At 56.3% G+C, this 12,674-nt stretch overlaps 2 protein-coding genes across 2 annotated transcripts in view; both read left to right on the forward strand.

Moving 5' to 3' along the window:
* The first annotated feature begins 92 nt into the window (after positions 1-92).
* On the forward strand, positions 93-7,619 carry PHF23 (PHD finger protein 23). Its single transcript, XM_033084261.1, has 6 exons — positions 93-157; positions 856-887; positions 1,066-1,158; positions 3,531-4,001; positions 4,032-4,134; positions 6,803-7,619. The coding sequence occupies exons 1-6, from the start codon at positions 142-144 to the stop codon at positions 7,012-7,014; spliced, it is 927 nt and encodes a 308-aa protein (XP_032940152.1). The 5' UTR covers positions 93-141; the 3' UTR covers positions 7,015-7,619.
* Positions 7,620-11,838: 4,219 nt separating this feature from the next.
* The window catches only part of ACADVL (acyl-CoA dehydrogenase very long chain), a 30,201-nt gene continuing 29,365 nt past the window's right edge, over positions 11,839-12,674 (forward strand). Inside the window, exons 1-2 of the mRNA XM_033084262.2 lie at positions 11,839-12,025; positions 12,469-12,508. Coding sequence (XP_032940153.1) covers positions 11,970-12,025; positions 12,469-12,508 — 96 coding nt within the window. The 5' untranslated portion in view covers positions 11,839-11,969. The remainder of the gene's footprint in view (positions 12,026-12,468; positions 12,509-12,674) is intronic.

Consider the following 12,674-nt stretch of genomic DNA (forward strand, 5'->3'; position numbering starts at 1 on the left):
GGGGTGGCGCTGCGCGTGCGCGTTGAGGAGAAGGGGCGGGGTTTTGGCGGCGGGGGCGGGGCCTGGCGGGGGCGGCGCGGAACGAGGCGGCACCGGACGGAGCGGGCGCGGAACCGGGGGGGGCCCGGCGGGGCCGCGGCCATGGCCGAGCCCGGAGGTACCGGAGGAGCCGGGAGGGGACGGGCACGGGGCAGGAGCGGGCACGGGGGAGTCCCGGAACCGGCCGGGTTGGAGCCGCCAAAGTCCCGGCAGCGGCGGGGTTGGGGTCCCGGTAATGGAGGGGGGGACACCGGCAGTGGCGGGGCCGGGATAGGCGGGAGCGGAGAGCTGGGAGCGCCGGTACTGGCGGAGCGTGGAGCCGGTACCGGCAGCGGCTGGAGGCCGAACCGGGGGGGCTTTGGAGCCGGTGCGGGAGGGGTTTTGGAGCCGGTACCGGGGGGAGCTGAGGACCGAACCGGAGGGGGGGGCAGTTGGGAGCCGGTACCGGAGGGAACTGGGACCGGTCCTGGAGGAGTTTTGGAGCCGGTACCAGGGCGAACTGCAGCCTGTACCGGAGGGGTTGGAGCCGGTACCGGAGGGGGTTTTTGAGCCGGTACCGGCGGGGAGTTGGAGCCGGCACCGAAGAGGTTTTGGAGCCGGTACCGAACGGGTTTGGAGCTCCCGGAGTCCCGGTACCGGGCCCGGAGGGAGCGGCAGCAGCGGGACCGCAGAACTGAGGGGAAGGCGGCGGGGGATGGGGGGGGAGTTCGGAGCCGGTACCGGGGGGAATCGGAGCCTCCGGAGCGCCGGTCCCGATCCCGGGGAGGCGCCGGTGCCGGTCCCGGTGTGACCCCCCCGTCCCTTCCCGTTCCACAGACGCGCTGGGGCCGCTGAAAACCGAACCGCAGGTGAGGGGGGGCGCCGGGAGGGGAGCGGGGACGGGGATTCCCCCTCGGCTCGATCCTTTCTCCCTTCCCGGTGCTCCCGGGAGGGCTCCCGGGGCTTTGGGGGGGGATTACCGGGAAGGTCCCGGTGTTCACCGTGTCCCCCCGCTCCCCCCCCCCGCTCGGTTCCCGGTACCGGCAGCCCCCGGAAAAGCGGCGGAGGACGATCGAGGACTTCAATAAGTTCTGCAGCTTCGTGCTGGCCTACGCCGGGTACATCCCGGCGGCCGCCGAGGTAACGGGGGAGGCACCGGGGGGGCACCGGGGGTTACCGGGAGCTACCGGGGAGGCACCGGGAGGGTCGGGGAAGCCCCAGGAAAGGCGCGGAGGCACCGGGAGGGATCGCGGGGGTACCGGGAGGGCACCCAAGGCCTGCGGGAGGGACCGGAGAGGCCAGCGGGAGAACACCGGGAGGTACCGGAGGGGCACCGGGAGGGCGCGGGGAGGGACCGGACGGGGGTTTAAAGGGGGGGAAGTTTTTAGGGGGGATCCCGGTCCTTAAACCAACCCCCCCACCAACTAATCCCGAGCCCCCCCCCCCCGGTTCCCCCCGGGCCCCGCCGCCGCCCCGGCAGCTCCCGGCGTGCCCCGCGCGGCCCCGCCTGATTGACAGCGGGCTAAGCCCCGCCTCTCCCTCGCTTTTCGCCAATCGCGTGGCTCCTCTCGCTAAACCACGCCCACCGCGGGAAGATCCCTGAGGGAAAGCCCCGCCCACTCGCAGGGACCAATGGCGGCGCTTTTGTGTGGCCACGCCCTCTGCTCCCCGCGGGGGATGCTGGGAGTTGTATGCGGTGCTTGGTGTAGGGACTACAAGTCCCAGCGTGCCTTGCGCAGCGACGCCATGTTGAGGCGGGGGTTCTTAAAGGGGGTTTCGGGGGGGTTTTGGGGGCGAATTTTGGGGTCCTGGGGTAGATTTGGGGCTGGTTTTGGGGGGTCTGAGGTAGATTTTGGTGTCCTGGGTGTGTTTTGGAGGTCCTGAGGTGGATTTGGGGGTGAACTCGAGGGTACTGAGGTTGATTTTGAGGTGCTGATTTGGTTTTTGAGGTAGATTTTGGGGGTCCTGGGTTGGTTTTGGGGTTCCGAGTTGGTTTTCAGGTAAATTTGAGGTTCCTCGTTTGGATTTGGGGGAAACCTGAGGCTCCTGGGTTGGATTTTGGCCATCCCGGGTTGGATTTGGGGTAAATTTGAGGCTTTGGGGTAAATTTAAGGCTCCTGGGTTGAGTTTTGGCCATCTCAGGTTGGATTTCGGGGTAAATTTGAGGTTCCTTCGTTTGATTTTGGGGTAAATTTGAGGTTCCTTGGTTGGATTTTGGGGTAAATTTGAGACTTTAGGCTAAGTTTAAGGGTCCTGGGTTGAGTTTTGGCCATCCCCAGTTGGATTTTGGGGTAAATTTGAGGTTTTGGGGTAAATTTAACAATCCTGGGTTGGGTTTTGACCCTCCCTGGTTGTGTTTTGGGGTTGTGGATGGAATTTGGGATCCCCATGTTCTGTTTTGGGGCTGTGGATGTTATTTAGGGTCCCCAGGACCCCCCAGATGTTATTTGGGATCCCCCTGAACTTTTTCTGTCCCCCAGGACCCCTCCTGGCCCTCGTCCAGCCCCAGCTCACCCCGAGCCCTCGGAGGGGATGCGTGGGGTTTTATTTAGGATCCCCATGTTCTGTTTTGGGGCTGTGGATGTTATTTGGAATCCCCAGGTTGTGTTTTGGGTTTGTGGGTGTTATTTAGGATCCCCAGGACCCCCATGGGTTCTGTTTTGGGGTCCCCCTGAACTCTGTCCCTCCCCCAGGACCCCTCCTGGCCCTCATCCAGTCCCAGCTCGCCCCAAGCCCCCGGTGGGGCCGTGTGGGGTTTTATTTAGGATCCCCAGGTTGTGTTTTGGGGCCATGGATGTTATTTGGGGTCCCCATGAGCTCTTTCCCTCCCCCAGGACCCCTCCTGGCCCTCGTCCAGCCCCAGCTCGCCCCGAGCCCCCGGAGGGGACGCGTGGGGTGTTATTTAGGATCCCCAGGACACCCATGGATGTTATTTAGGATCCCCAGGTTCTATTTTGGGGCCATGGATGTTATTTGGGATCCCTAGATTCTGTTTTGGGGCCATGAATGTTATTTAGGATTCCCAGGTTGTGTTTTGGGTTTGTGGATGTTATTTAGGATCCCCCTGACCCCCTGTCTCTCCCCCAGGACCCCTCCTGGCCCTCGTCCAGCCCCAGCTCGCCCCGAGCCCCCGGTGGGGACGCGTGGGGCTTTATTTAGGATCCCCCTGACCCCCATGGATGTTATTTAGGGTCCCCAGGTTCTATTTTGGGGCCATGGATGTTATTTGGGATCCCTAGATTCTGTTTTGGGGCCATGAATGTTATTTAGGATTCCCAGGTTGTGTTTTGGGTTTGTGGATGTTATTTACGGTCCCTATGAACTCTTTCTGTCCCCCAGGACCCCTCCTGGCCCTCGTCCAGCCCCAGCTCGCCCCGAGCCCCCGGTGGGGCCACATGGGGTTTTATTTAAGATCCCCAGGTTCTGTTTTGGGGCTGTGGGTGTTATTTAGGATCCCCAGGACCCCCATGGGTTCTGTTTTGGGGTCCTCATGAGCTCTGTCCCTCCCCCAGGACCCCTCCTGGCCCTCATCCAGCCCCAGCTCGCCCCGAGCCCCCGGAGGGGACGCGTGGGGCTCGGCTCCGGCCGCTCTCCGCACCATCGAGACCTTCGTCCGCAAAGCCAAATCGTCCAAGAAGCGCGCCCTGGCGCCGCCCGAGGCCAACATCCTGGACAAGATGCGCCTCAAGGACTCCCTGTTCGACATCCCCGCCCCCCAGAACCCGGCACCGCCGCCCCAAAAGCGCCGCGAGCGCCGCAACCGCCGGGGGGACGCGGGGCTCGGGGGGGGCTCGCGGGGCGGCCGCGACAATTCGCGGATCCGCGTGAAGAAAAGCAAAAAGCGGCGCTGGAAAAAAGGGGAGAGGGGAGTGCTGGGGAGGGGCTCGCCCAGCGAGGAGACGGATTCCGAGGAGGAGCCGCCCTCGCCGCCCCCACCGCCGCCCCCACCGCCGCCCCTGCCCCCCGAGGGGGGGAAATTGGGGGTGCTGGGGGGGCCCGGGGGGGTGCTGGGGGTGGGCAAGGAGGGGGGGAGCACCGAGACCAGCAGGGACGGAGACGGCAGCGACAGCGAGGGAGACGCCAGGGTCATGGATGAGGATATCATGGTGGAGTCGGGTGAGTCTGGGGGGATTTGGGGGTCTCAGGAAGGGATTTGGGGTCCCTGGCAGGAATGGGAGGGTCATGGAGGGGATTTAGGGGGGTCTCAGGAGAGTTTGGGGTCCCTGGAGAGGATTTAGGGGGGTCTCAGGGATATTTGGGGTGAGGTTTGGGGGTCTCAGGGGGATTTGGGGTCCCTGGAGGGGATGAGAGGGTCATGGATGAGGACATCATGGTGGAGTCGGGTGAGTCTGGGGGGATTTGGGGGGTCCTGGGGGGGATTTGGAGGGTCCTGGAGGGGGTCTGGAGTCCCTGGAGGGGATGGGAGGGTCATGGATGGGGACATCATGGTGGAGTCAGGTGAGTCTCGGGGGGTTTGGGGGATCTAGACGGGATTTGGACAGTCCTGGAGGAGATTTAGGGGGTCCTGGAGGAGATTTAGGGGGTCCTGGAGGGGATTTAGGGGGGTCTCAGGTGTATTTGGGGTGAGGTTTGGGGATCTCAGGGGGATTTGGGGTGACCTGGAGGGGATTTGGGGTGACCTGGAGGGGTTTGGGGTGAGGTTTGGGGGTCTCAGGGGAATTTGGGGTCCCTGGAGGGGATGGGAGGGTCATGGATGAGGACATCATGGTGGAGTTGGGTGAGTCTGGGGGAGTTTGGGGGGTCTGGAGGGGATTTGGGGTCCCTGGCAGGAATGGGAGGGTCATGGAGGGGATTTAGGGGGGTCCTGGAGGGGATTTAGGGGGGTCTCAGGAGAGTTTGGGGTCCCTGGAGAGGATTTAGGGGGGGTCTCAGGGGGATTTGGGATGAGGTTTGGGGGTCTCAGGGGGATTTGGGGTGAGGTTTGGGGGTCTCAGGGGAATTTGGGGTCCCTGGAGAGGATGGGAGGGTCATGGGTGAGGATATCATGGTGGAGTTGGGTGAGTCTGGGGGAGATTGGGGGGGTCTAGAGGGGATTTGGGGGGTCCTGGAGGAGATTTAGGGGGTCCTGGAGAGGATTTAGGGGGGTCTCAGGTGTATTTGGGGTGAGGTTTGGGGATCTCAGGGGTATTTGGGGTCCCTGGAGGGGATTTGGGGTGACCTGGAGGGGTTTGGGGTGAGGTTTGGGGGTCTCAGGGGGATTTGGGGTCCCTGGAAGGGATGGGAGGGTCATGGGTGAGGATATCATGGTGGAGTTGGGTGAGTCTGGGGGGATTTGGGGGGTCTAGAGGGGATTTGGGGGGTCCTGGAGGGGGTTTAGGGGGGCCTCAGGGGGATTTGGGGTGAGGTTTGGGGGTCTCAGGGGGATTTGGGGGGGTCTCAGGGGATGGGAGGGTCATGGATGAGGATATCATGGTGGAGTCGGGTGAGTCTGGGGGTCCTGGAGGGGATTTGGGGGGTCCTGGAGGGGGTCTGGAGTCCCTGGAGGGGATGGGAGTGTCATGGATGGGGACATCATGGTGGAGTCGGGTGAGTCTGGGGGTTTGGGGGGGATTTGGGGTCCCTGGAGTGGATGGGAGGGTCATGGACGGGATTTGGGGGGTATCTCAGGGGTATTTGAGGTGAGGTTTGGGGGTCTCAGGGGGATTTGGGGGGTCCCTGGAGGGGATGGGAGGGTCATGGACGGGGACATCATGGTGGAGTCGGGTGAATTTTGAGGAAAATTTGGGGGTCCTGGAGGGAATTTGGGGTCCTGGAGGGGACTTAGGGGGCCTGGAGGGGATTTAGGGGGCTCTCAGGGGTATTTGGGGTGAGGTTTGGGGGTCTCAGGAGGGTTTAATTTTTTGGGATTTTTTTTGGGATTTTTTAGGTGATGATTCGTGGGATTTGATCAATTTCTACTACTGACAAAATCCCTTTTTTTAACATTTTTGGGATTTATTGGGTGTGGGATTTGATCACCTGCTACTGCCAAAATCCCTTTTTTTAACATTTTTGGATTTTTTTAGGTGTGGGATTTGATCACCTGCTACTGCCAGAAACCCATTTTTAACATTTTTTGGGTTTTTTTTAGGTGATGACTCGTGGGATTTGATCACCTGCTACTGCCAAAAACCCTTTTTTAGTTTTTTTGGGTTTTTTTGGGCTTATTTAGGTGATGATTTGTGGGATTTGATCCCGTGCTACTGCCAAAATCCCTTTTTTTAACATTTTTTGGATTTTTTTTGGTGTGGGATTTGATCACCTGCTACTGCCAAAATCCCTTTTTTTAACGTTCTTTGGGTATTTTTGGGTTTATTTAGGTGATGACACGTGGGATTTGATCACCTGCTACTGCCAAAATCCCTTTTTTTAACATTTTTTGGGTTTTTTCAGGTGATGACTCGTGGGATTTGATCACCTGCTACTGCCAAAAACCCTTTTTTAGTTTTTTTGGGGTTTTTTGGGCTTATTTAGGTGATGATTTGTGGGATTTCATCACCTGCTACTGCCAAAAACCCTTTTTTAAATTTTTTTTGGGTTTTTTTAGGTGATGACTCGTGGGATTTGATCACCTGCTACTGCCAAAATCCCTTTTTTCAACATTTTTTGGGTTTTTTAGGTGATGACTCTTGGGATTTGATCACCTGCTACTGCCAAAAACCCTTTTTTTAATTTTTTTGGGATTTTTTGGGTTTTTTCAGGTGATGATTTGTGGGATTTGATCACCTACTACTGCCAAAATCCCTTTTTTTAATGTTTTTTGGGTATTTTTGGGTTTTTTCAGGTGATGACTCGTGGGATTTGATCACCTGCTACTGCCAAAAGCCCTTTGCCGGCCGGCCCATGATCGAGTGCAGCCAGTGCGGCACCTGGATCCACCTGTCGTGCGCCAAGGTGAAGAAGAACAACGTCCCCGACGTCTTTTATTGCCAAAAATGCCGCGAGGGGCCGCGCCGGGCCGGCCCCGCCGCGCCGCGCGCCAACGCCGAGCCCTGAGCCCCCCCCGGGGAGGGGGTGCCCCAAGTCCCCAACTGGGGGTGCCCCAAATCCCCAACTTGGGGTGCCCCAAATCCCCACTTTGGGGTCTGACCCTCCCTGGAACTCTGGGGTTTGGGGGCTGGGAGCTGCTCCCAAAAAAGAGAAGTTGGGGTTTGTGCCGGTCCCAAAATTTGAGATTTTGGGGGTTGGAACCTCGCCCCAAAAATGTAAAGTTTGGGGTTGGAACCTCTCCCTAAAATTGTGAGGTTTTAGGGGTGGGAAGGTGCCCAGAATTTCAGATTTGGGGGTGGGAAGTGCCCAAAATTTGAGATTTTGGGGTGGGAAGAACCCAGAATTTGAGATTTTGGGAATGAGAAGGTGCCCAGAATTAGATTTTGGAGGTTGGAACCTTGCCCCAAAAATATAAAGTTTGGGGTTGGACCCTCTCCCTGAAATTGTGAGGTTTTGGAGGTTGGAAGGTGCCCAAAATTTGAAATTTTGGGGTTGTGATCTCTCTTGAAATTCAGAGGTTTGGGGTTTGGAACTTACTCCCAAAATTGTGAAGATTTGGGGGTTGGAAGGTGCCCAAAAATTGAGATTTTGGGGGTTGGAACCTCCCTCCATCAAACTGTGAGGGTTTGGGGTTTGTAAAACCCCTGAAATTTTGAGATTTCGGGTCCCTGTCCCTCAGAACTGGGGAGGTTTGGGGGTCTTTTACCACCCCCCGTGAGCTGTGGGGTTTTGGGGTTCAGGTTAAATTTAGGGGGCGGGTTTGGGGTCCCTCATCTGCAGGACAGGAGGGTTTTGGGGTCCCATTTTGGGGTACAGCATTTGGGGGTCTCTTCCCCCAAATCATGAGATTTTGGGGTCCCCCACCCCCCCAGGAAAGGAGGGTTTGGGGGTTCTTCACCCCAGACAAAAAGGTTTTGGGGAGTCCCCCTAAAAGAGGGGGATTTTGGGGTGTTCCTTGCCCCAAATCATGAGATTTTGGGATGTCCCACCCCCCCCAGAAGAGGAGAATTTGGGGGCCCCGCACCCCAAACCAAGATTTGGGGAAAACTCCCCTCAAAGATGAGGTTTTGGGGTCCCCCACCCCAAAAATCAGCGAGTTTTGGGTTCCCCTGCCCCAGGTTCTGAGGTTTTGGGGTCCTGTTAAAATTTGGGGGGACCCCACTGAGTTGGTTTTTGGGGGTTTTTAACCCCCCCCAGGGTGTGAAGTTTTGGGGTTCTGCACCCCAGTTCATGAGGTTTGGGGGTGACCCAACCCCTGTGCAGGATTTGGGGGGGTCTGACCCCTGAATTGGGGAGGGGGATTTGGGGGTCCCTCGTCCCGGACTCCGAGGTTTTGGAAACAAGTTTTTTCATGTGTGTTATTTTTCTAAACGTTCCCTTGCACCCCACTTTTTTGGGGGGGACTCCCCCAAGTTTTTGGGGGTGCTTAGAGCATCATTTTGTGGGGGGGGGGGGCACCCCCAAAACAGGAAGGGTCTGTCCCAGTTTGGGGGGAGTTCAAGGGGGGAATTTGGGGGATTCCCCCTCCCCAAACCTCCCCCAGCTGGAATTTGGGGGTGCCCCCCCCCTCCCACCTTTTATTCCCTTCCCCTCTTTGTTTGAAGGATAATATTTTGGATTTCGGGGGGCTGCAGCCCCCCTCTGTTGTAAATAAACGGCGCCGTTGCTTCGTACCTGGGCGGGGTTCGTGTCTGTGTGTCCGTCTGCTGCACCCCAGAACTCCAAAAGGAGCCCCCAGAACGTGAGGGGAACATGGCTGAAAATGTGAGGGGGGAAAATGGCGGGAAATGTGAGGGGGAGAAAGTGGTGGAGAAACGTGAGGGGAGGAAAATGGCGGAGAAATGTGAGGGGAGAAAGGGCGGGAAATGTGAGGGGAAAATGGCTGAAAACGTGAGGGGGGAAAATGGCGGGAAATGTGAGGGGGAGAAAATGGCGGAGAAACGTGAGGGGGGAAATGGCCGGAAATGTGAGGGGGAGAAAATGGCGGAGAAATGTGAGGGGGAGAAAATGGCGGAGAAAAGAGGGGGAAAAGGGCGGGAAACGTGAGGGGGAAGATGGTGGAGAAACGTGAGGGGGAAAAAGGGTGGGAAATGTGAGGGGAGGAAAATGGCAGAAAACGTGAGGGGGAGAAAATGGCAGAAAACGTGAGGGGGGGAAATGGCGGAAAATGTGAGGCGGGGAAAGGGCAGGAAATGTGAGGGGAAAAGAGCAGGAAACGTGAGGGGAAAATGGCTGAAAACGTGAGGGGGAAAAATGGCGGGAAATGTGAGGGGAGGAAAATGGCGGAAAAATGTGAGGGGGGAAAATGGCAGAAAACACGAGGGGGGAAAAAGGGCGGGAAACGTGAGGGGGAAGATGGCAGAAAATGTGAGGGGAAAAGAGAGGGAAACGTGAGGGGAAATGGTGGAAAAATGTGAGGGGGAAGATGGCGGAGAAATGTGAGGGGGAAAAATGGCGGGAAATGTGAGGGGAGGAAAATGGCGGAAAAATATGAGGGGGGGGAATGGTGGAAAAACGTGAGGGGAAAATGGCTGAAAATGTGACGGGGAAAGGGGCGGGAAATGTGAGGGGGGGAAAGGGCAGGAAATGTGAGGGGAAAAGAGGGAAATGTGAGGGGAAAATGGCTGAAAATTTGAAGGGAAAAAGGGTGGGGAAAAAAAGGGAAAAGGGGCAGAAAACATGAGGGGGAAAAGAGAGGGAAACGTAAGGGGAAATGGTGGGAAGCGGGAGAGATAAAAGGTAGGGAATGTAAGGGGGAAAAGGGCGGGAAACATGAGGGGAAATGGTGAGAAACGTGAGGGAGAAATGGTGACAAATGTGAGGGGAAAAGGGCAGGAAATGTGAGGGGGAAAAGGCCGAAAATGTGAAGGGAAAAGAGCAGGAAACGTGAGGGGAAAAGGGCAGGAAATGAGGTGAAAATTGTGGGAAGTGTGAGAGGGAAAAGGTCAGGAAATGTGAGGGGAAATGGTGAGAAACGTGAGGGGAAAATGGCTGAAAACGTGAGGGGAAAAGGGCGGGAAACATGACGGGGGAATGGTGGAAAAACGTGAGGGGGAAATGGTGAGAAACGAGGGGGAAAGCGAGAAATGTGAGGGGGAAATGGTGGGAAATGTGAGAGAAAAAAAAGGTAGGGAATATAAGGTGAAAAAGGTGGGAAATGTGAGAGGAAAAAGGGCAGGAAATGTGAGGGGAAATGGTGAGAAACGTGAGGGGAAAGGGTGGGAAACGTGAGGGGGAAGATGGCAGAAAATGTGAGGGGAAAAGAGAGGGAAACGTGAGGGGAAAAGAGAGGGAAATGTGAGGGGAAAATGGCTGAAAATGTGAGAGGGGAAAAAGGGTGGGAAATGTGAGGGGAAATGGTGAGAAGCATGAGGGGAGAAAGGGCGGGAAATGTGAGGGGGAAAAGGTGGGAAATGTGAGGGGAAAAGGTCAGGAAACATGAGGGGATAAAAGGTGGGAAACATGGGGGAAAAAGAGCAGGAAATTTGAGGGGATAAAAGGTGGGAAACATGAGGGGAAAAGAGCAGGAAATGTGAGGGGAAAATGGCTGAAAATGTGAGAGGGAAAAACGGCGGGAAATGTGAGGGGAAATGGTGAGAAGTGTGAGGGGCAAAGGGCGGGAAAAGTGAGGGGAAAAGAGGGAAACGTGAGGGGAAAATGGCTGAAAATGTGAGGGGAAAAAGGGCGGGAAAGTGTGAGGGGATAAAGGGTGGGAAATGTGAAGGGAAATGGTGAGAAGCATGAGGGGGAAAGGATGGGAAAAGTGAGGGGAAAAGAGAGGGAAACGTGAAGGGAAAAAGGATGGGAAAAAAAGGGAAAAGGGGCAGAAAACGTGAGGGGGAAAAGAGAGGGAAATGTGAGGGGGAAAAGGGCGGGAAACGTGAGGGGACAATGGCTGAAAATGTGAGGGGAAAAAGGGTGGGAAACGTGAGGGGAAAATGGTGGAAAACGTGAGGAGAGAAAAGAGCAGGAAATGTGAGGGGAAAAGAGAGGGAATATGAGGTGAAAATGGTGGGAAATGTGAGAGGAAAAAGGGCAGGAAACGTGAGGGGAAATGGTGAGAAACGTGAGGGGAAAAGGGCTGGAAAATTTGGGGAATGTGAGGGGGAAATGGTGGGAAACACGAGGAGAAAAAAATAAGAAATGTGAGGGAAGAAAGGTGGAAAATGTTAAGGAGGAATTAGGGGAAAGGTGAGGGGAAAATAGGGCAGGAAATGTGGGGAGAAAAGATGGCAGAAATGCAAGGGGGAATGGCAAAAATGTGAGGGGTGAAAGGTGGAAAATGTGAGGCGAAAAAAGGGGGGAAACGTTAGGGGAAAAGGGTGGGGACGTTTGAATAAACTCCTGGATTATTTAAACCAAAGACCCTAAAAATACTAAACACTGAAAACAGGAAAACCCCAATTTTCTCTTTAAGTTTTTAACATCACCTGTCCATTTGTGAGGGTTTTGCTTTAAATTAAATACTAAAAACAGTGGGAGAAACCAGACTAGTTTTTAAATTCAAATCCCTAAAACGCTTCAGTTCAGGGGGTTCTCCCAGAAAAATAAACCCTAAAAACAGTGAAAAAAACCCCAAATTTAATCCCTAAAAATCAAACCTTAGTTTAGAAACAGTGTTTCCTAAAACCAAACCCTAAAAAAATAAAAATTCACCTTAATTCGAGCTGTTTTAGCCGCGCGTCCGACCCTTTAAACCGTGCCCCTCACGCCACGCCCCGCCCACATCAACCGTCACCATGGCAACAAGCCCGGGCTAAATATAACCTCGCCTCATTAGCATAAATTAGCATATGGGAAATGGGCGTGTTCACTACGTTTCCCAGCGTGCCCCGCGCGCCCCCAGGCCACGCCCCCGGCCGTGACCTTGTGTGAGGGGAAGGGGGGGGGGCGTGGGGACACCCCGGGGACGCCCCCGGATTTATCGCGACAGCGGCGACAGCCACAGCGACAGCGGCGACATGGCGGGGCTGGGGATGGGAGCGGGGCTGCGGCTGCTGCGGCGGATCCCGCCCGGGTGAGAAACACCAAAATTTGGGGTTTTGGGGGAGTCTTGGAAGGTTCTGGAAGTTGGGGGGTCCTGAGGGTTTGGGGGTGTTTGGGGTTTTTTTTGTGGGGGGTTGGGATTTTGGGGGTTCCGGGATTGGGATTTTGGGGGGTCTGGGATTTAAGGGGGTTTCTTGGATTTTTGGGGGTTCCCTGAATTCGGGTGGGGGGGTTCTGGAAGGTTCTGGAAGTTTGGGATTTCTGGGGTTTGGGGGGTCCCGGGCTGAGGAATTTGGGGAATCCCGGAGCTTTTTTGGAGCTCTGGGATTTAGGGGCGGGGGGGATCCCAAATCTTGTGGGAATTTTGGGGAACCCCCAGAATTTGGAGAGGAGGGGGATGAGAATTTGAGGGGGGGGGGGTCCCAGAGGTTTTTTTTGGGGTTTTTTTAACCCCCCCCACCCCTCAATCCACAGATTTGGGGGGTCCCGGCTGCAGAGCAGGCACAAGGCGCAGGTAAAGACCCCAAAAAACCCCAAAATCCCAAAAAAATCTCCTTAAATCCTTCCCAAATCCTCCCCAAACCCCCAAAATCGGATCCCAAAACAATCCCAGACCCCGCCCCCCCCCCACGTGCGTGACGTCAGAACTGGGGCAAAGGTCGGGCGGTGGAAACTGGGGG

This window comes from Catharus ustulatus, chromosome 37, assembly GCF_009819885.2.
Source record: "Catharus ustulatus isolate bCatUst1 chromosome 37, bCatUst1.pri.v2, whole genome shotgun sequence".
Classification (NCBI taxonomy): Eukaryota; Metazoa; Chordata; class Aves; order Passeriformes; family Turdidae; genus Catharus; species Catharus ustulatus.